Below are 21,804 nucleotides of genomic sequence, written 5' to 3' on the forward strand. Positions count from 1 at the left end.
CTCTAGTTTTCAATAAAAAGTATGATTAAATCAGAATAATAAAGATTTTTTTTCTCCGTTTCTTTATTCTTTCTGAGACAAACGCGATGCAAATTAGTGTGATGTTTTTATTTATAAGTTTTTATTATGTTTATTTATTAATATTTATTATGTATTATACTGTGTGTATGTATACATGTCTTTAACTAACCGTTATTTATTCCTCTACTGTTTCTATACTTTGGTTGTCTGGAAGAAAATTGCCTCGTGTGATAAGAACGCCCATTGCACTTTTTCTTTATTATTATGAAACTATGTATAAATTATTAAAAGGAATTGTTCATAGAGATAATGAATCAAATCGGCAATATACTTTTACAGTATGACGATGTCAACTGCACAGATAAATTAATGTTTAAAGTTAAAGGGTAGGTTAATTTTTAATTAAACTACAGAGAATTTTTGTTTTTTTTATTTTGTATTTACAAGGATTATCTACGTCTCACTAGGAGACTCTTCTTCGTTTTGATAGAGACGCCTCATCGTCGCTCCGGACCTCTTCATTATCGCAAGCAGATATAACTTCTGTAGCTGCGTCATTTATATCTTGTTCGTCTGTTAAAATAATGAAAATACAAATAAATAAAATTGTAGTGTCTGTTGGTAATATTAAAATAGCCGATTTTATCTACATGCGTATGAATATATCGTCGTTTCAGTTATTAGACGCTCACTACAAGGCAAAGGGCTACCCCAAAAATAACTATGAGGGGATATAACATAATCACCACGCTTGACGGTCGCAGTGCGATAGTATGGTACGCAGAGGACGCCGCTGCTCTTCTGAAAACTTGTTAGTGAGCAGTGGCAACCCTATATAATTGATACAGTGTGGATTATACAAGATTGTATCCTGGAAATTAAACCTACGATCACAAGGCCGCTTCTCTACCATGGATTACAACTGCTTTAGCTATATATGAAAATTATATACCGGAATTCCTATTTTTGTTACTAATGTCTGTCTTTTTGTTTCGGCTAATCTCTGAAATGGCTGGACTGATTTTGACGAAACTTGTAACGGCAGGTAGCTGATGTAATAAGTAGTAACTTTTATTTTATAAAAATTCTTAAATGAAAAAAAAAAACTAAACGAAACAATTTTTACTTAAATTCCAAGCGGACGAAATCGCGGGCACAGATACTCTATACAAAGGTTAGTACAGTAGTAGTAATAGTAACTATAATGCTAACGTTCGTGGAAGCGCAGAAAAACTTAATTTATGATACGCTTTTTGGTTATACAACTTTGTAAATTGCGTTTTGATATATCGCAATAAAAAAATCGTACCAGAGTGTCGAGTTTCATCGGCCGGCTGCTCCATAGCGTTAAGCATTTCTTGCAGCACGGGTGCTTTGATCCTGAAGTCTCTTGCAGTGCCCAAGGAAAGGTACTGCTGATAGTTCACCTGCAATATGAATTGAAACCATACCTTGTAATGTTAATAAACAAAGTACGCGTAATAATGTAGAGGTTTAACTTATTTTTTATAACCGTCTACTCAACAACAAATGCCGTCTCTGACTTACTTCCGATTGTGTGAAAGTCGTACCATGTCACAAATTGGAAAAGACTCAATGTACATCAAATCACAGATTTGATATAAGTCATTTCGCCCAATTTGCCTAGTCGTAGAATAACTAGGAACAATCGGTACAAAAGCAAAAGGACTCATCTGATCCGTCAAAATTATAAATGCATGTAAACACATCCTTACCGCGTTTTCAATCGATAAATTATTTTGTGTTTTTTTTATATATGACAACCTTAGCTTTAGTAGAGAGTATTGTGACGTGTTTAGTGAACTGCTCAGCTTCTAGCACAAGGCGAGGCACTAGGCGACATTCGCGTAACACTTTGCTAGCGGTCCGCGCCTGCGTCTGTTGCGACTGCTCCACGTACGTAATGAGACAGTCCACCACCGACGACAGCTTCTTGCCGCACAGCTTCAACAGCCGCTCTAGTCTATAACAAAGTCACCATAGTTTTACAACTCTGTACCAAGTGTAGTCCCTAAAACACCTTAGTTATCATTATTATAGACATCATATACCTTTCATCAAAATACCACGAGTGGTACGTGAAACTGTTAGAGTATCTTTTGCGGACCAAACCGCTGTCCACCTAATCATCGGCTGTCTTGTATTCTCGAAGAGAACCGATTATCAGTTTCAGTGGAAGCAAAGGCTTGCTGGTGAACAAAGAGAAGCGTCACGACCTTCGGAGTTCTACAGGGAGGTTATAGAGGAAATTACCAGTAAGATTAAATAAAGTAGAAACAGGAAGTAAATGAAAATGTAATTGAATATTGAATAGTGATCAGAATTGTGATATAGGGTTAACAAGTAAAATAAGAAATAAAGATAGCCAGACAATTCAAAGTTAAAAGCAAAAGAAATGAAAACAAAAATGTAACATGGAAAGAAGACGATGGAAGTATGGAAGATTGCGATGTATGAAGAGGAAATGAAGTATGAAAAGGAATAGAAGAACTTATGATGGATAATAGAGGAAGTAAGATGTAATATTGAGAATGATAAAAAATGAGTGAAAATAAAAATTCTTATGTGAAAAAATTATTAACAAAAATAGTCCTTGGTTACCCACCCATTATTGGGGAAGTACATGAAACCCTAAAAACTGATTTATAGGTGTCGACGCTCTCAAGGTTAGCTTTGAATATTGGAAACTCTAAGAATCTGAAGTCTCTTTTCACTACGAGTAATAATGTAACGCATTAGTTTTTGTAAATATTCTGTTAATAATCTTGCCTGGACAATAAAAACTACAACTGTTTTAATCTCGCAACAAAATCAAAAAGGGTTCTTTTAAAAATTTACCGTCTCATTATGTCTTCTCTCATTATGCATAGACAGTGCTTCGCGAGATTTTATGTTTCAAAATCTGATTTAAACTAATATTTTAGGACGGACAGCTAAAATGAATACGCTGATCGTCTTTATTTCTAAGTTGTGTGGTTTAGGCAGACTAGTTTTATCTATACGAATCGCACAAATTTGCTTTATTTGTTACCGTAGTAAAGTTCTGATCACTAAACATGCAAACGTACCTCAAGGCTACTGCCAGAGCTGGCGGCAGCTGCTTAACGAGCGCAGCCAGCAGCGAGTACATGTGCACACCCACGCCCAGCACGCGGTCGCTCCCCACGCCCACAACGCAGCGCAAACGCGACGCCGCTCCCACCCACCGGCACACCTGACACAGCTGGACAATCACGCACTTGTATAACTCCGTCAATTCTGTAATATTAATACATATTTCAATTTGATTTTATTAATGACTATTTGCTGGGAGCTTCGTTGCGAAATCAAACCAGAAATGCGGAGATTGCCTATCTCCCGAAGAACCAAGGTCGCCGACGCACCTCGAAAATTTCTCGTCTGGATTGGCCGTGGATGGTTGAGGCAGAAAGATTATCCAATAGCAACCATGAGATTCCATTGAGTGGTCCGACGACGACATAGTCTAGGTGGTCGTGCAAATTTTTATGGCAATCTTTGGGAAAAGCTTATTCCTTGTAATAATCTTAAATCGACCAACGTGATGATGATGGCAATGACTTGTAGATTACACAAACAAGATGCACCATTTTATCGCAAGATGATTCAAGATAACAACGTAGATGTATCACTTTGTCGGAGAATAATGTTGTGGGTCCGTACAAGATACTCAATTCTCTGCGGAGAAGATAATATTATGGCTCCCCATAAGCATGAAGCTATCCTCTCTAAAATTCCATCATTAGTCGTCCTCAGTACTGTGAAGGGGCACAAAGATCACCTAAGGCACGAGGCGGTGATCGCCGATATCGCGCAAAGACATATCCAGGCGAGAAGTTGCCCGGATTCGTTTTGAGTGTAGTCTTGTACGCCCAGCATCAAGCTCTTTTTAGTCCCTTTTCTATTACTGATAGAGGATATCTAACATATAACGATGCTTTCATAGCCGCCATTTCCAATTGTGACCAGAATCAGTTTTCTTACGACCCCGACAGTCTAGTTCACCATGACGCTTTCACAGAAGAATACTAAGATTGGTCTTAATTTTTTTTTACAGTTCATACTGCTGCTATTGCTGGCAGCAAAAAGTCTAGATTTGCGGGACAGGGATTTTTTTATTGCCGTGATATTAACCTTTTGGGCTAAAAATACTCTCTGCCGAAACGGTCTGTAGGAATAAAATACTTTTACTGAACTGGGTATTTGGGGTGGACACAGTAAAAAATTATAAACAATCTATCTGCACGGGTTAAATAATTAAAAAAAAACATTTTTCATAACAAAAAAATCAGTTACATTCAATAGCCTTGTCATCAAGTTTTTAAATTATATCATTTTAGAAATCAAGGGAGAATTAAAGTGAAATAAATTACCTCTATCTATCCTTTGCTGGTGGCACGGAGCTGCATTGTCCATCGCAGCCGATAAATCTCTCGCTCTGGCCAATAAATGCTCGATGGACTTGAACCTGTGACCAAGATGGGAGCACACGTGGTTCAGCGCCACGTGACCCGTCCGTGAATCTATATAGGGGAAGCTGTCGGACTCTTCGATCGATGATGTGTCTTCTTCCTGGAGAAATTAGTACTTGGTATTAATAAGCACTAACTACATATTTAACTCATGCACATAAAATGTAACTTAAAATTGAGAATGAATAAAAATAATTTCAGAATGGCTTTATAAAATCATCATAGCACAACAAGGGATAATGAGGGTTAAAGTAAAAGACCATGTTTAGCTGCCTGGCCTTAGTCTTAGTGTGCTTCTAAAAATTTTGGCATATTTTATATTAATGACAACATTATTTGTCAATCTGTTAATTTTGCCAAATAAAGAACATGTTCTACATGGGGTAATATCAACCCCAAAACAAAGAGATGAATGTATAGCTCGTGTCAGCAAAAAGCGTAACGATTTTATACAAACTTCCAATCATTCTGTATAAAGTGATCACTATGAAATATATTTCATTAATTTATTTTAATATTTGAACGCGACAGGCCAATAACTTCTGACAATACAATTTTTCTTGATACATTGTCATAAGATTATGTCATATGATGATGGCTAAAGAAATCTATACCTTTCTAAACAGTAGCAATGTCATATTTTGAAACGTCACACTGGAATTTAATCTAGTATTGTTGTTAGAAGTTCTTATCACTACGTAAAAGAGGCAAATCTCACATCGATCCTGCCCAAAGCGGAGGCAAGCTTCAGAAGCACGTCGTCTAGGAGTTGGGCCTCTTGCTGCTCACGACACGAGGCATCTAGAAGCGGCGCGAGCAGCTGCAAGCAATCTTGCTTACTCCTGCGCATGTACTCCTCAAGATTTATCATCACCTGTGAAAGTAACCAAATTATCATATCCATCTATCAGCGTCTTATCCCCAGCAACTGATGGTGTTGGTCCTTGTTGAAAAGTTTGTTACGCACTATGTTAAACCATCTGTGCCGGTGTTATAATGGTGTCTATTGCTTTGGCTACCATGGTAACGAGCGTGGTTCGGACCTGATCGGGCCAGCGTTTTGATAACCGTCCATCCAGTCCAGTGATCTAAACTTTTTGGAATTATCACCACTTAGCTGCTTCTTTATTAGTAGTACTATGTTTTCTTTGCGATTCTACAATTAAAAAGTTATGTATTCATGAAATGCATAATCCTTTTTAAATATATATTATACATATGTAAAAAGGTCACAAACAAAGTTCAACACGCAATGTGCGAAACTTTTGTCTGTCCACTTGCAGCCTTGATGTGCAAGAAGTCATTTGTTTTGTGCACTATATAGGTAATACAATTTAGATAAGATACTAACATGATTCATCTCAACACTGGAGTTCAGGGGTGTTTCTAGCAAGAGAGTAGCCAGTTGGCACAGAGCTGCTAGAATCTTCTTGGCGGTAGCGTCTGCATCTTCCTCCGCACTGTCCAACTCCAGCTGTGCGAGAACGGTGTGTGTCTTTTCCAATATGGCCGCTACGCTGGCAGCCGCAGTAGTCTCCACATCGCCCGCTGAAAGTTAACCTTCGTTTAATCTACAGGGGCAACATTACGTCATCGTCAGCGGCGCATCGAAAAGGGGAATTCCACAAGAACAAAATTGTTCAATTGCGTCGGTATAAATACGGGAGAAGCTCGAATGAAAAACACACTTCTAGGACTTTGTGCTGTTACTACCTCAAGACCTATCAACCCTAGAAATAATCCCACAAATATATTCATATACAAATTGTGGAAACATGGGCACTACTAAGATAAGCTGTGACAAGAGTTCGTGAAATAGGCTTGTGACTCTATCTCTCTCAACGCTCATTAGAGTCCTTACTAGAAACGCCAATGGCGGAAATCGAAGGACGAACGAGACAAGTTGAAGTAGCAGTAGGCAAATATATCTATAGGGAAAATATCATAATCGCGATCGGTAGGGTATTATAATTCACAGAGGACGAACCAATAAATGAGAAAATTTATGGCTTTTACAGACTATTAATTTGACTTCACTAACTTAATAGTTCAGCTTGTTAAGTCCAACTTCTAGAAAGAGATCACTCACCGAATCCAATTCGAATGGACAAATTCAAAAGTTCAGGAAACTCGGAAACATCTAGTCAAAAATATTTCAATGCCTAAAGACGAAGGTCTTTTACCAGTGGGTGTTGTCGAGTCCGAGGCGTGGTCGCTTATGGTAAACCTTATTAGAAGGCTTAAGGTGACCCAAAAGACCAATGGAGAGAGCTATTCTTGGTGCTTCGCTGTGAGATCAAATCAGAAATGAGATCCGCTGAAGAACCAAGATTACCGACGTAGCTCGAAGAATTGCTCGTCTGCAGTAGCACTTGGCGGGGCACATCGTTTGTACAACTGATGGACATGGAGATCAAAAGGTTATTATCATGGAAATATTTTTTTATGCTCCCCCACTAGATGGACCGACGACATAGTGAAGGTCGCGGATTAGTTCCTGGATGTGGGCAGCGCCAGAATAATCATCATGGCAATCTTTGGGAGAGGCTAAAAAATAAAAGAAATAAGTTAATAATAATCTTTCGGTTATTTTCTCATGTAACTTGTTTAAACGTATGCTGATAGCTTAACCTGCCGATTATTTATAGCTGTAGTAGACATCCAGAAAATGTGGTAACTTTGTTCAAATGCATTTAATAACTTAACTGGTAATGAAATGAAATACATACTTATGTTAGGGAGTAGAGTTTCAATTTTCAGCGAATAATTATTTGATAATATCAATTTGAGACAGCTTTTGAACACTTCCAAACAACCCAGTGCAGTTTGATCGTCGAAGTCGCATAAATCTTGAAACCTAAAAGAAATGTTTATTATAAATAGGCGTAGTAAAAAGTAATTTTTATAGGACTGCACCTGCAAGTTGATAAAATATTCTTATACATTATTTATACATATACACAGATAAATAAAGTCGAAGAGTCTGTTTATAATAATAATAATACAATAACCGCTTTTAATGCTACATTTAACTATATATATATATATATATATATACATATACCAAAATAACATTTTTTTCATTTTTGTCCTGTCTGTCTGTTTTTTCAAACATCAGACAGAGACAACGCTCTACGAAGCCGAAATTAGCCCATTATCTCTTTCCAAAGGTCGATGTGCAATATTTATCGCCGGGTACTTTACATTATAATTTAAGATAGCACACCTTCGAAACGTTGAGTTTGCCTCTTAGATATTTTAATATTTAGCCAATTCATATAATTTAAAGATACATAGCTACGCAGTTTTTTTTTACTTGTTCTCAAGTCTGAAGTATTTATTATAGGAACAGATAGTAAACTAAAGATATAACGTCACTAAGAGATGTGTGACTTTGAATCATGAGTTTAAAAAGTCATTAGACGTGGAACTGTACATACCGACAAAGGCATCTCTTGTACATCAAGGAAGCTATGTTGACTACAGTAGAGGAAACAATCTTCTTGTCTACGCGTTCGCTCAACACGCTCAAGGCACAGCGCAGTGCCCAACGGTGGAAGTCTCTGCGAGCTCGGAGTTGATTGCGTTGTTCCACAGACGACCACGACACCTCCTCGCTGAAATTATTAAGTTATTTGGTTTTGGGTTTAAATATTCTAATTTTCTTTTTTTAACCTTCGTCCCGGATGGTACATATATGTACCACAAATGTGTGAAAACCCCTGGAACCTAAAATGATCGCTCGTTTTCAGTGGAATTTGTACCAGACTGTTGTTTATGCGATTGGCTTTGAGGTTATGTACAAAAATTGCACGCTGTCTGCATGACTCTAGCTAGTCTAGCGCTAATTTCCATTGTCTGCACGTGGTTTTGGTGCATAAATTTTTTGATCAATTTTATGTTTTAGTATTCTGGGACGAAGGGGTTAAACCAGGGGTGAGCAACCTTTTTAATCAACGGGACAATTTAAATTTTAATTTTTTTGGCGGTCCCCACATGAAGTAACATTTATTAACAATTTACAAAATGTTACTATGCAAAATTAAACAAATATTGAATACATCAAATTTAATGCAAAATAAAAACGCAAGAAAATAACAGAAAAACGAAATTACTTGAAATTCTTAATCAGAAATTGGCACCTTATTTTCGAAACAAAATGATCATTATTAGCTGGAACTGAGGTAGCTACACGTCACTCAGTGTCGATAGGTGGTCATTTTAGATTAATTTCACGGTGGAAGAAAAAATTTTTGAAAGCATTCATATTCCTAACAAAGATATTATTTTTTCGACAAAAGCAGAGATTTTTCAAGGCAATAAGTGTTTTAAAAATACATTTTTAAATTGTTATTATTCTGAATGTTAATCAATAAAAAAATACATTTAAAAACCTTCTGGAACAAATTAATTATATACCAATACATTGATGGGAGACAGTCAATGAAATAAATACAATTATAGAAATTCTTGTTGGGTCGCATGTTACTTATCACTGCTTTAAACTTAAGCATACACACATGTTAAGTTTGTTTTTAAATAATACAATATCTTTACATTTATTCAAATCATTGGTATGGCTATTGTACAACTTTATAGTTTTCTTTACATAATTATAACTATGCTGTTGTAAAATTTATTATATATTTAATACACATATTATATATTTAAGTGTAATGTTGCTTTAACTTTAATAATTGAGTTTTTCATATCATTTTGTTGTCTGTGTGCAATAGTAGTGGTTATTTAATATTTTAATTATTTCATTTTGAGTTTTAAATAGGTATTTTAGATCGCCATATTCCGACAAGATTTTCCGGAGGCGATTTAATTAATGGTCGTATATGTACCCATTATAATGGGTTTTTGTATGGAATAGTTTGATGACTTCGCTAAAGCCTCTAATATTGAAATGTTTCGTTCTGACATGATCTATGTATACTTTTCATGTTTTCTTTTTATCTACACATAATCTGTAGTATTTATGTTCAATTGAACGTTACAGTGTCCGATTGTTCATAATGAGTAATGCAAGGTTAAAAGACAACAGTCTTACCTATACAGTAAGCCCAGCACTCTTAAACAAAAGCTAAGGTCCCATATACATGGCAATGGTTTGAACGGACCAGCCCTCTCCTTCACCATATTTGACAATTTGTTCTGGCCCTTTCCTTTTTCTTTTTGTGACTTTTGACTTTTTTGTGACTTCACAGTTTCCTTGGTTTCGTTAAGATTTATTTTGGACTTTTTACTTAATTTTGATGGTGTCTAAAACAATTAACATCGTTTTAATTATACTATTCAATTTATTAATTAAAGTTGGTATCTCTTTATGTAAATAATGTGGTCTATCTAGTATATTTATATATATATATACACATACACACACATACATACATATACATAAACCTATCGCCATAAAAACTCATCAGCATATCAAGCGAACATTTGGGCAGTTGTAGCCCAAATTTTCGCTTGGTTTAAGACCTTCGACCGTAGGATTCTTGTTCTATTACCAGGATACAATCATATAAATATTCACACTTTGTGCATTAATTATATAGAATTGCCACTGCTCATAAACAAGTTTCCAGAGGGTGGCTACACTGCGTACGTCAAATTCAAGCGCGGCGATAATGGTATATCCCCTCATAGAAGGGGGAGGACTAGGCCATGCAATGGCCGTCTATGGTCTGAAACAACGATATAAATCAAACAATAAAACTATACCTCCACAATTTAAAATTTTTACAATAATACGGTGAATAAAGTTTTTCGTAACTTATCTAAGAGTAGAGTACGTAACAATACGAAAAGTACAAATCTCCGACGAAAATTGCATCAGCCTGTAAAATTTTGGTTCATATAAAAATTTACGTTCTTATTAAACAGTCATATAACAACTACTTATCTTTTAATAGTTTTTTTACATTAGGTGTAATAAGTAATAAAAGTTCCGGTGTTGAATAAATTAATTTAATTAATTAAGTTTTATCATTTATCAGCCAAAAAAGCTTTAAAAGCCAAAACCGAAATAAAAATTACAGGCATTGCATAAAATTATTTACACTACACACATATATTATACAGTGACTATAATGTATGTAAAATCAACTAACCTTTGTTTGTTCTATTAACTCATTGCAAGCTTTAAACTGCTTGTACACAGCGCTAGCAACATCTTCGCTGCGAGCGTTCCACTGCATGATCTGGTGCGCTATCAGAGCCTCATGGCACTGCAACATCTGTTGGACCTTTATGCACTTGGCTCTGGACTCCGGAGTAAGATCAGAAAGTCCATGCTCATCCTGAATAAAAATAACAAATTTTACATAACATTAATAAACCTTAGGCTACAGTAATACACTAAATATAATAACATTTTTAATACTTACATAAGAAATTTCCAAGTCATTCCGTACCATAATAATAAAAAAAAACAATATACTAAATTACATGCACATTATGACAACATGTATCAATGTTAACAATAGCATTGGCATTTATTCCTTTGCAAAAAACATATTTAAAACTTATATTTTATCACAAATTTTTGATAAAATTATAGATACAAAAAGAGATTTTGCACCAAATTCATTTATTTAAAAAATTATTTTGCATCCATATTTTATCATAAATAACAAGAATCGGGTAAAATATAGAAAAAAAAATTGTGTATATTTTATCACAAATAACAGGAATCTCATAAAATAGAAATAAACTAAACTTTTTGTATCTATATTTTGTAACATTTATGATCTACTCATATGTTTCAAAATAAATAAGGTAACTGATTTTAAAAACTGAATAATTGCGAATTTGGCATTTCTCATCAAAATGCCAAACACTAAAGTTCAATGTTGCCAGTTATTTATAAATAACCATTTCTTGATTTCTATTTTACTTATGAAATACATATTACATGAATTGGAATCAAATTATTCAAAATTATATGACCTAAGCTGTAACATTATAAGCTATTTACAATTAATAAAAAAAGTTTTTGGTTGATCATAATTATCAAAGTAACTTCTGTTTCCGGTTAAATATCTATGGAGGTGGCATATCACCAACAGTGGACGCAATAAGATTGAAATCATGATTTTGATACATGTAAATAAATTTACTATTTTATATAATAACATCAAAATTACCATATCTATAGCCGCAGAATTGTCGCTTTTGATCAGTTTCTCCATAATATTATTTAATTTACTTTTCAGATGAGCACTGCTCGTCTCGACGTTCTGGCTGGCAAGAATGTCCTCCAAATCCTCGTCCTCAGTTGTTTGGAGAAACTGTGCTATTACGTATAGAAGTCTTGATATTGGTTCCTGGAATAAGAATCTGTTATTTGTGAAATGTATTTTTATATACATCTCTAAATGTTTATTCGTTTTTTTACATCATTCACAAATCGTATTTGCACTTTATAAGTCACCATTTCCATAAGTTCTACGTCCTATAAAACCGTTACACCCATGACCTTTAAAACATGTTTATGTTTTAAAATTAACTTTTAAAATGGTAAACTTGAAAAATTCTTACAATGAGGACAGCCGATATAGCAGTGGTCTGGACACACTTATCCAGTAGTAGTGAACCGGTGTCCTCTTCATCGGGCAAGTACTTGCTTAGGTGTTCATAAAGGAGTTCCAACACGGGCTCGTGAAGCGCAGGCTTGTCTTTCGCACAGTTGTACAGTTCTGCAAATTTATTTTCAATATATCATACACACATATATATAAATGTCACTAATTTATTACTTCGGACGATAGATGGCGCTAATATATATTTATACATATATGTTTCTAGACCATGATCAATTAGATCATGGTCTAAAAACAGACGTTTTATGCCACTGAGCAGCATTAAATCTTCTCTCATGACTGAAGTTTAAGATGGTATTTATTTATTCACACTAACTACACTAACACACTTAAGCCATATTAATAATAAATACGCCTCTGCTTAGCATTAAAAATAAGAATGTGGTTCATCAAAGCTCTTCATCTAAATACCTGAACATCCAAGTAGATAACATTACGTCTTCCTTCTACTACCATAATATATAGAAAACTCGTGGTATTTTACAGAAAGCATATTTTAGTCAGTTAGGTAATTCCAGGTCTACCGTAGGTCGCTGATGCACAAGGTCAGCCCCGTTAAAACGAAAATTGTAGTTTTGACAATAGAAGTTAAAAAAGATTTTAGCTCATAAAAGTGGAAGAAGGTAGAAAACATGATGAGATGAAAAAATATTCTGGTTTCTTCTTCTACTGGACTAGAGGTTCTAAACCTTTTTTATGTATTTCTACTGTCCAATTAAAAAGAAAAAAATTCAAACGCATTCTCTTACAAAGTATTAAGGTCATTATAACAAGGTAAACATTTTAGACAATTATAAATAATGTTTTTTCAGGAAAATGGTAGTATTTCATAACGCCCCACATTTGCCGTTGGAACCGATACTGGTTCCATGAAAATCCTCCTTGGTAATAGACAAAAAAAATAGCTAGACAATATACGATAAATCATTTTTCATCAATACTTACGGCTGTATAACAGCTGTTTGACGGCGGCGTCCTGAGCTAGACAACGACGCAACATGGACACCACCTCCAAGCACATTGCCTCATTACGCACGCGTGATGTCACTCTGAAAATATAATTAATACTTAATTGTGCTATTGACCGTAAGACCTGTTGGTGTCCCATAAAGCAACGTCAAATCGCTATCGGGTAATACGAGCTTATCATCATCATCATCTCATCAAATACTATAATTTCCAGATTGATAAGGACATTATAGAGAGAATATCTTAAAAGTGCCCAGCTTTGGGATAGATGGAACGAGTGTGGAAATAGCCATTATTCCGACTGCTTTCAGAGTGTACTTGAACTAAAAGATGAAGAAGAGAACAGAGTGTATACTGACGAGGCACCCTGTTGAGTGGCGTGCATGTCGACGGTCAGCTGCGTGAGGTAAGAGTGCGCGCTGTAAAAGTCGCTGCCCGCGTTTTGGCTGCTGCTCAGTGAACCGGCCGAAACGTTTACGTGGCGTAACACCGTCAGTAGACCGGACAATGAAAGACATCGATGCAGAGAGTCTCTGTAACAAAAGACATTTATTTTATTTCCAAATTTATTTATTTATATACTTTATTGGAGATAAAAAGTAACAAAGGGCAGTAAGAAAGTACAAACTTAGAAACTTAGAAATATAAAATTAATTACAATTGTTACCTTATAACTATCTCACTAAGAACATTTAATGATTTATAATCAAACAATGACAAAACAAATAAAAACATTACTAAACAAGGATCAAAGATTGATCATATCACACGTTCCAATGAGGTTTAAATTGTATTGTAAAAATTAAAATCATCATCATGTCAGCCTTTGGACATCAACTGCTGGGCCTGGGCCCTAGAGAGTTCCAATAGGAGCTGTTCCAAGCGGCCTCTACTAGATACATATAAACGTCTTCTAAATACCCTAACTATATCGTCTCTCCATCTTGCTGATGCATGCCTACGCTTGGCTTGCCGATGTGTGGTTCCTCTTATCTGTAATTTGAAAACGCTTCTTACTGTATTATCATCACGTGATTGATTATATCTGAAACCACTGATTTTTGTACAGGATGAACCATACATTATCTGACAGGAAAATAACTACACATTCACCCCTTTAACGCACGTCTATAACCAATAACCCTATAAACATACCAATTTTCACTGTGATTAGTTATTTAATGTTAAACAATCTTGTATACATAAACGTTTTTATATGAGTACATTATAATATATGTTTAACCTGGAATAAAGTCCCTTGCGGCAGACCATTACCAATGCATCTCTAGTTCTAGTACTGAAGCTGAGGAGCGGATGTACTGCATCCAGCACTTGGGCAGCGGACTCATATTCAGTAGGTGAAGGCTGACAGCATTCCAGAATGGTAGCCACCTGGGTACATCGCTCGACCGACACTGGCGTCAACTTACATAGAATATGAAAGCACTCTGAAAAAAAATTAATAGATAGCTTAGACGACATAAAGTTAAAGGATAAAGAAATTTGGCGATGATGACTTGAAGTGAGAAGTGTTGATAAGTATTCTTCAATTCAATTAAAAACAAACCATTTCTCTTTCGGTAGAATACTAAAGTTCCCATAACAATGCATAACCGTGGTCAGTCTCGGGATGTTTGATATCCTGTGCATCGCTTTTGTGAACTCGAAACTTTACCAGAACCGTACCAGGCCGTTGGGGCCAAGCGCCCACTAATCTCGCACTGGGTTGTCGGACGATATTGTTAAAGTCGCTGGATGCGGACACCACAAGACCGATCATCGTGGGGCCTATGCCTTGCGATGGGTTCTCATCGGCCGTCAGCTGCACGAGCGATTCGCCCCGCCTACTGCAACTTCATACGAGTAATTTTTCAAACAACGTCGGTATCCAAATTGCTCATCGTGCTAGAATATAGTCTATCTCTTTTTACCCTCTATATTATTTACAGTGTTTTCAAATAAATCATTTTTACAAAACTGGTTTTAATTAAGTACTGTCGCACAACAGTGTGTTCAAGGATTTGGTTAATTATGGGGTGATGATTCATTTCACTCAACACAATCGAACTATTACAACATTTTGCTCTAGAACCATTGATTTATCAGAAAAATGTATCAATTAGTATAATGAATAATAAATAACATTTATCAGTTATACCCGAATATTGGCGTTGAGTGGCATCACCAGCCAATTTATCAGCGAGTTGACTCAATATATGTCCAGCGGTCTCCGGCTGCGACTTGCACAGCCGCACGAGTATGAGCTTCCCGTGCGACCAACACACCGGCGCCACTGGCTTCAGACGAGACACGGACAGCAAAGTAAACGCCAGGTTAATTAAACCAAGAACAGTCAATTGTCTGTGGTTTGCGCTGTCAACAAAAAAAGAGTACAATAATACAAGCAAGTAATTGAAAATAAACCTTATAGCGATAATCGAAAATAGGTAGCAAAAATTATCATTGAAACATTACATTATTAGTTTTAATGTAGCAATTCGAGTTTTGAAAACGCTTGTCTTACAAAATTAATCATTGTTTTTATTATTTCCAAAACCTTTTATTTTTGAATAGGGTGTACTATACTTAAATTGACACTGAATGATCTATACACACCTTAGAAGCTTTTAGACCTATTTCCCATCATCCTCTAGATAAACATAATACCAAAACAATTTTAAAATTATCTTTTTTAACAGATTTTTTTTCTTAAGGTAACTGTACTGCACGTAACTGTAAGTAACTTACTGCACGTCGGAATAAATCATCATCATCATCAAAATTTCCACGATGCGGATCAAATATTCTATGTTATAGAATCTATAACATACGATAGTTTCATACATCTGGTAGAAAATTCATTTTTAAATTTAAATTTTAAGCGTTCTAATCTTAAATATTCGTTTTTGTGGAATACCCAGCTTTTAGAACTCAAGTAAATTTTCAAGTCAGGTGTGTGGGTGTATATACTAGTTTACTTATGCATAGAGGAACTATACGGGCGTAAACGTATGTATGAAATGACAGTTATCATTATGACAGTATAAAAGTAAATTTACTTTTACAAATTATTGCAAGTTTTGTCTAATACTGCTCGGTAAACAAAATTGATTCGAGATTGATAAAGCTTTTGTATGTATGTATCAAGCGCCGAAACTGACATGCTAACCGGACGACAGCCCAAGGGGCCAAATTTTGAAAGGCACCGATATAAAAAAAAATTACATTCATACAAGTGTTGCATTACCTTTATACACTGTATTATTTTTTGAACAAATACTTATATAGTTCTTCACACCGTAATTTAATTTTTTTGAGAATTTTCTGTCAAACTGTATATTCTTGTAAGAAAAGGCAGCTATGAACCCTGTCTATGTCACATATTAGAATTTTAACAGCTGTACCTCTCTGTGGTGAGGACCTTGAGCACTCCGGCAACGTCCACGTCCGGAGGCAATACCGAACGAACCCAGGCACACTGCTTACTACGCAACTCGTCGAGCGCACGCTGCTCTATCGCCGATTTTATTGCCTGTGAACACAAATTTAAAACACAAACTGAAATTTGGTCAACCCTTTACAAATCAAATTCATTATTGTAAATAAATATTACAATGTCGGAGGATTCTTGTAAGTTTAGCTTCTTAAATACTATCTTATCATAGTTAGTGGATGAATGTGAGTTTGGCTTTTTAAACCTTTCATTGCCGCAGTCTGGTCCGCCGAAGTGACGCTACTGAACCGGGCATATGCGTCTCAAAGTGTGCTCATTGCATGGCGGTAAGCTGATGTTCGAATTTTCTCATTTGTTTTATATATTTAAAGATTTTATAGATATATTAATTAAAAATAGAATTAATAATAATTCTTAGTAATTTATTTGGCTGTGATAAATGTTATAACAGAGATCTACACATAAGCCCACATTACAAGGTGGATGCCGGCTAATTTTGGCGTTGGTAACAAAAGGATTAAATATCACCACAGTGTTGTATTAACATAATTACTTGCCTCTAATACCATTTTAAGGTGGAAATTGCCAAGCTGTAAAACTCAATAGATGGATGTGATTACATTGGATATTTGGATATGATGCTTATTTTTTGATAAAAAAAAAATATTTAAAACCTATGGGGGAGGTTGTTATTTGGACAGTATAATTAGTGCTAGGCTTTATCCACCATCTGCGTATAACAATTAAATATCACTTACATCTAAGCAGACAGATCTAAAATCAGCACCCTTGTCAGAAACGGCCAGAGCTAAATCTATGATGAATGGCGCGCGTAGCAGCTGCGTCTTTGGCCACATTTTAATTTGTTTCCTGATAAGTTCTGGTTCGGCTGCCCCTTGTGTAATATGGTAGATGCACGTCGATAAACAACGACTCAGTTCCACTGGACTGTGTTGAGCTAAAACATAAACATTATATTAAAATTTCAGAAATTATGCCCTTAAAGTTGTTCAATTGTGCATGCACCTGGATCAAACAGTCAAACAAGGTAAATCCAACTCAGAGAAAGAGATCAAATGTCGAATCCAAATCGCCTGGACAGCATCCAGGATACTATGGAACATCTTCTCGTCTTATAACATTCTTAAAATAAAAGTCAACGATCAGAGGTGATGACACAGAAACATGGTCTCTGAGCTTCATTGGCTATATTTGGGGTTTCTCTATGAGATCCAATCAGAAATGAGGAGTGGAAATGGGCAAGCCACGTAGCACGTAGAACAGATCGCCAGGGAGGCTTTAAAGTTCTGAAGTAGCACACCGGCAAGCACAACCAATCTGCTTTCAACGAATATGATGCTTGGTGCAGGTGCTATAGAAATCTATGGCGAAGCCTATGTTCAACATTTGACACATTGCTGAAATAATGATAATATATCAGGAACTGTAAATATTTGTTATTTACTAGAAATATGTTTATTAAATACTACAATATTTAGATAAAAATTAATTAGTTAATTACCAATATCATCAACATCCATAGTTGTAGACTCCGAGTCATGTGCAGGAGGTTCCAATTTATTGTACAAATGCATATTGAAGTAATGACTCAATTGAGCGAGCACAATATCCACATTATATAACTTACACAATCTGTAAAATATAGATAAACAAAAAATAAATATTTGATGAAATATAAAATTAATTCTTTACAAAGGATGTGTCCAAAGATGGAGTGCCAAAAAGTGCATTTCAACAAAATCAATCATGTACAACTTCTTTGCTATTTCAAAATCCTAATTTGTCAATATTCTAGACACTATTTAGTGAAGGGTTTCTGATAGTTGTGGCATTCCAACAGTAAAAGTCCCCACTATTTACATGTCCATTGATATAATTATATTATTATTTATTGCTTCAACAGGTATACTGTTGAACTATTCAATATTACAAATATTAGTTTCAAATTGGCAGTAGAACCAAAATTACACTAAAATAATTTCTAGCATACAAATTAAGCCCAGTATGTATTTAAAAATACCACATTATATGTTAATGAGCTGCCTTGAAGATTTTGGGTAAACAATTAACAGTGAGTACTGTTAGTACAGTGGTTGAGGACTGTGACTTGCGATGGTAGGTAGCGGGTTCATTTCCCAGGATACAGTTTTATATAATCCACAATTTGTGCATTATTTACATAGTATTATGAGTGCTCAGAAACAAGATTCCAGGGGATTGGCAGCAGCGTTCTCTGCATAACATTACACCATACTTTGGTGTTCCTTTATGTAAATACTTTGGTGAAGGCATATGACTTGCAGAGGGTGTGTATGGGATCAAACGACGAAACATTTAACAGTCAATATTCCCTGCTTTACAAAGGCTTTAACTTTAATCCTAGAGTTATGTGATATTTATGCACTTAATTAATTTCTTTAAAAAACCTCTTTAGATCTTTAGGCAAAATTCAGTGTAACACTAACCAATAAACATTTAAACCCATGTGCAGAAATATTTACTTGCTTTGTGACAATATACATAATGATTGGTTATAGATGTAATATATAATATTAATGTCTTTATTACACAGAGAGTTTTCAAAACACTTTTACCTACCAAATTATCATTACATTATTTAATATTTCTGAAACCATTGATTTTTTGGAAGAGTGTACCATACATCAATTGACAGCAAATGAACTACATATTTGCCCCTTATATTACCATATATTAATTAACAAGCAAGTATAAACAATCAACCCTATTTATTTTAATTATGATATTAGAAAATGTGTGCCTTAACATATTAAACATTAAAACAACTTTATTTACTGCTATAAAAAAGTCATGCCTTCTAGATATAAAATAAAATTTAAAAGTATAAAAAAATAATTAAACTTACTTTAACAATTGATGGACGAGTGGCGGAAGAGCTTCAGGTGGAACCTCAATAAGATGCGAACAAATCTTGTTTACAACTTGCTTGTGATCACTTTTTGCCAATTGCATGTCTCTGAAGAAAACCAAACATTAAAGCATGGAAAATTATTACATCTCTCTAATCATATAGGTATTACTTTATATCAATAAGAATGAATATACTTTTTTTCTTCAATAACTAAACTATGTAACAGTATAGCAGCAGAGTATATACTACTAATTATTACTGATTTAACAATTAGCAGTGGTAGCCTAGCAGTAAGGACTGACGCTTGAATGAATTCGGTTTTTGGGATAAAAACATAATTCACACTTTGTGCATAATAAATGCACAAAGTGCGAATTATATGCCTATTTCAGCTGTCAAAGAAATTTCTAGAGGATGGGCAGCAGCATCCTCTGCTTACCATAATATATATTATAATACAAGGCTGCAATCGCCAACCCTCCTGCCACACATAGCAAATATGGTCTATGCTTTACAGGTAGCGTCTATGGGCTGACTTGACGACAAAAAACAAATATTTACCATAAAAACTTAATGTTTTAAATAGATAACTATTGGAAGTGCACTAGTGTTATTACCACCCACAAGGTCATCCATCAACATTGTTGTGTTTGGGATGGTAGTAATATACATTGGTTGTAAACTTTCAATCCTTAGGCACTGAGAGATATTAGACAAGATGTTTCATAGCTACCTGAATGTTGTCATATCAAGTTGGATTCAATCAGTAATATCCTTCTCAAAGTTGAATTTACCTTAAGTACAAACAGTATATGTGTTTAGTGTGGTTGACTTAAAGAAAATGCTTTGGAAGCCTCATTAGTTCAGATGCAAAGGTGTAATAAATTAGTAAAAGAGTATTCATACTTAAACATTGCAGCAAGTTGCACAAGTTGCTTTTCATTCCAGTTGCATTGGCACAATGTATGTACACATTGCACTTTGTACTCAACACCAGTCATGTCAGTTCCACAATGCTTGATGCTGTCATGGCTTACAACAGTGTTTAAGCATTCCGGCAGGACATCTCTCCATCTGGTGATAACAAACTGAATATTATATATTAAACTAGCTTTCACCTTCTGCTTAGTTAACTTAATGAATGTCTCCCCTATGTCCCTTGCAGGAAGAATTTCATTAAATATATTCTTAGCCTTTGTTTATTATTGACTACTCAGGTCAAGATGTTATAGTTGTGGAAAAGAAGCAGGGAGAAACTCTGTAGCAACACCCCTTTAAAAAAAGTATAACAATACAAATTTATGCACTAACAAAAAGTGACATTATTGTTGAAGGTTCTAGAAAAAAAGGACATAATGGTATAGGAAAAGATTTATAGTAAAATGGATTTGATAAGGATACTATAAGTTCTACATTTCTATATCTAAATTAGTTTCCGAGTTTTAAAATTATTTTATTTATGAGGTAAAAAGCCTGTAAAATATGTTAGTTTTATGGGTTTTTTGCATCAATCAAATCTTTAAATCAATCTTTCAAAGATTGATTTATTGATGCAAAAAAGTAATGTAAATAATTATGCATACAATAAGCAGGAATTTTTTGACTTACATCATATTAACATCACTGTTCTCTACAATAGATTGTACAGAATCATTACACCATCGGATCAAGTCTACTACTGGCTGCCTAGGAAGCTCCAGGCACGTTCTGCTTACAACCTCTGCACAATGGGTAAGAGAAACAGACTCTTTCCTCATAGTCTTTAGTACAACATCTATTACCTGTAATTTCATAATCGCAAATTATTGTCAGTATTCAATTTCTTAAAGTTATTATTTCGCTTATTTTTAAGAAAGGCGTTAAATAAAAAAAATAAGATTGATTAAAATGTTATTAATTGCTCACTTTAACCTTCGTACATGATGTGTTATTATCGGGTATTCCGTTAAAAATGCAGTCCAAGAGATCAGCTCCATCGTCATTTAAAATACGCCGCGATAAAAACTTGATAATCTAGTGAATAAAATATACAAATAAATATTATTTGTTGGGCTTTTGTTATATCTTTACATTGAATTATTTGTTCTAATATACAATACCTGATCAATTTTTAATTTACAATACTCTCGTAATTCTTCACGTTTCGTATTTGCATGACCGAGTTCTTTAATCTTAGAAAATATCTTATTTGAATCCATTGATGTTATCACTAAATTAAGAATCGTGTCAAATTGTGCGTATTTACTAATTTATCTTTTGTTTTTACAAAATTACCGCAAATTCGCAAAATGACAATTACATGACAGACTATTTTACTCCATGGCAAAG

The 21,804-nt window shown here is 34.8% G+C and overlaps 1 protein-coding gene across 1 annotated transcript; it reads right to left on the reverse strand.

Moving 5' to 3' along the window:
- Positions 1-484: 484 nt before the first annotated feature.
- Positions 485-21,736, reverse strand: FANCI (Fanconi anemia complementation group I). Its single transcript, XM_068775933.1, has 25 exons — positions 21,576-21,736; positions 21,382-21,489; positions 21,085-21,257; positions 20,383-20,550; positions 19,471-19,581; positions 18,088-18,218; positions 17,324-17,523; positions 16,516-16,643; positions 15,270-15,484; positions 14,355-14,559; positions 13,471-13,644; positions 13,088-13,191; positions 12,081-12,238; positions 11,687-11,866; positions 10,652-10,840; positions 9,589-9,800; positions 7,973-8,149; positions 7,262-7,389; positions 5,884-6,080; positions 5,251-5,406; positions 4,434-4,632; positions 3,111-3,300; positions 1,807-2,005; positions 1,331-1,448; positions 485-594 (listed from the first exon to the last, which is right to left on the reverse strand). The coding sequence occupies exons 1-25, from the start codon at positions 21,672-21,674 to the stop codon at positions 485-487; spliced, it is 4,029 nt and encodes a 1,342-aa protein (XP_068632034.1). The 5' UTR covers positions 21,675-21,736.
- Positions 21,737-21,804: the final 68 nt, after the last annotated feature.

Source organism: Battus philenor, unplaced genomic scaffold, assembly GCF_028537555.1.
Source record: "Battus philenor isolate CCGP_79_NKW_IND1 unplaced genomic scaffold, ilBatPhil1.0.hap1 SCAF_9, whole genome shotgun sequence".
In the NCBI taxonomy this organism is placed as follows: domain Eukaryota; kingdom Metazoa; phylum Arthropoda; class Insecta; order Lepidoptera; family Papilionidae; genus Battus; species Battus philenor.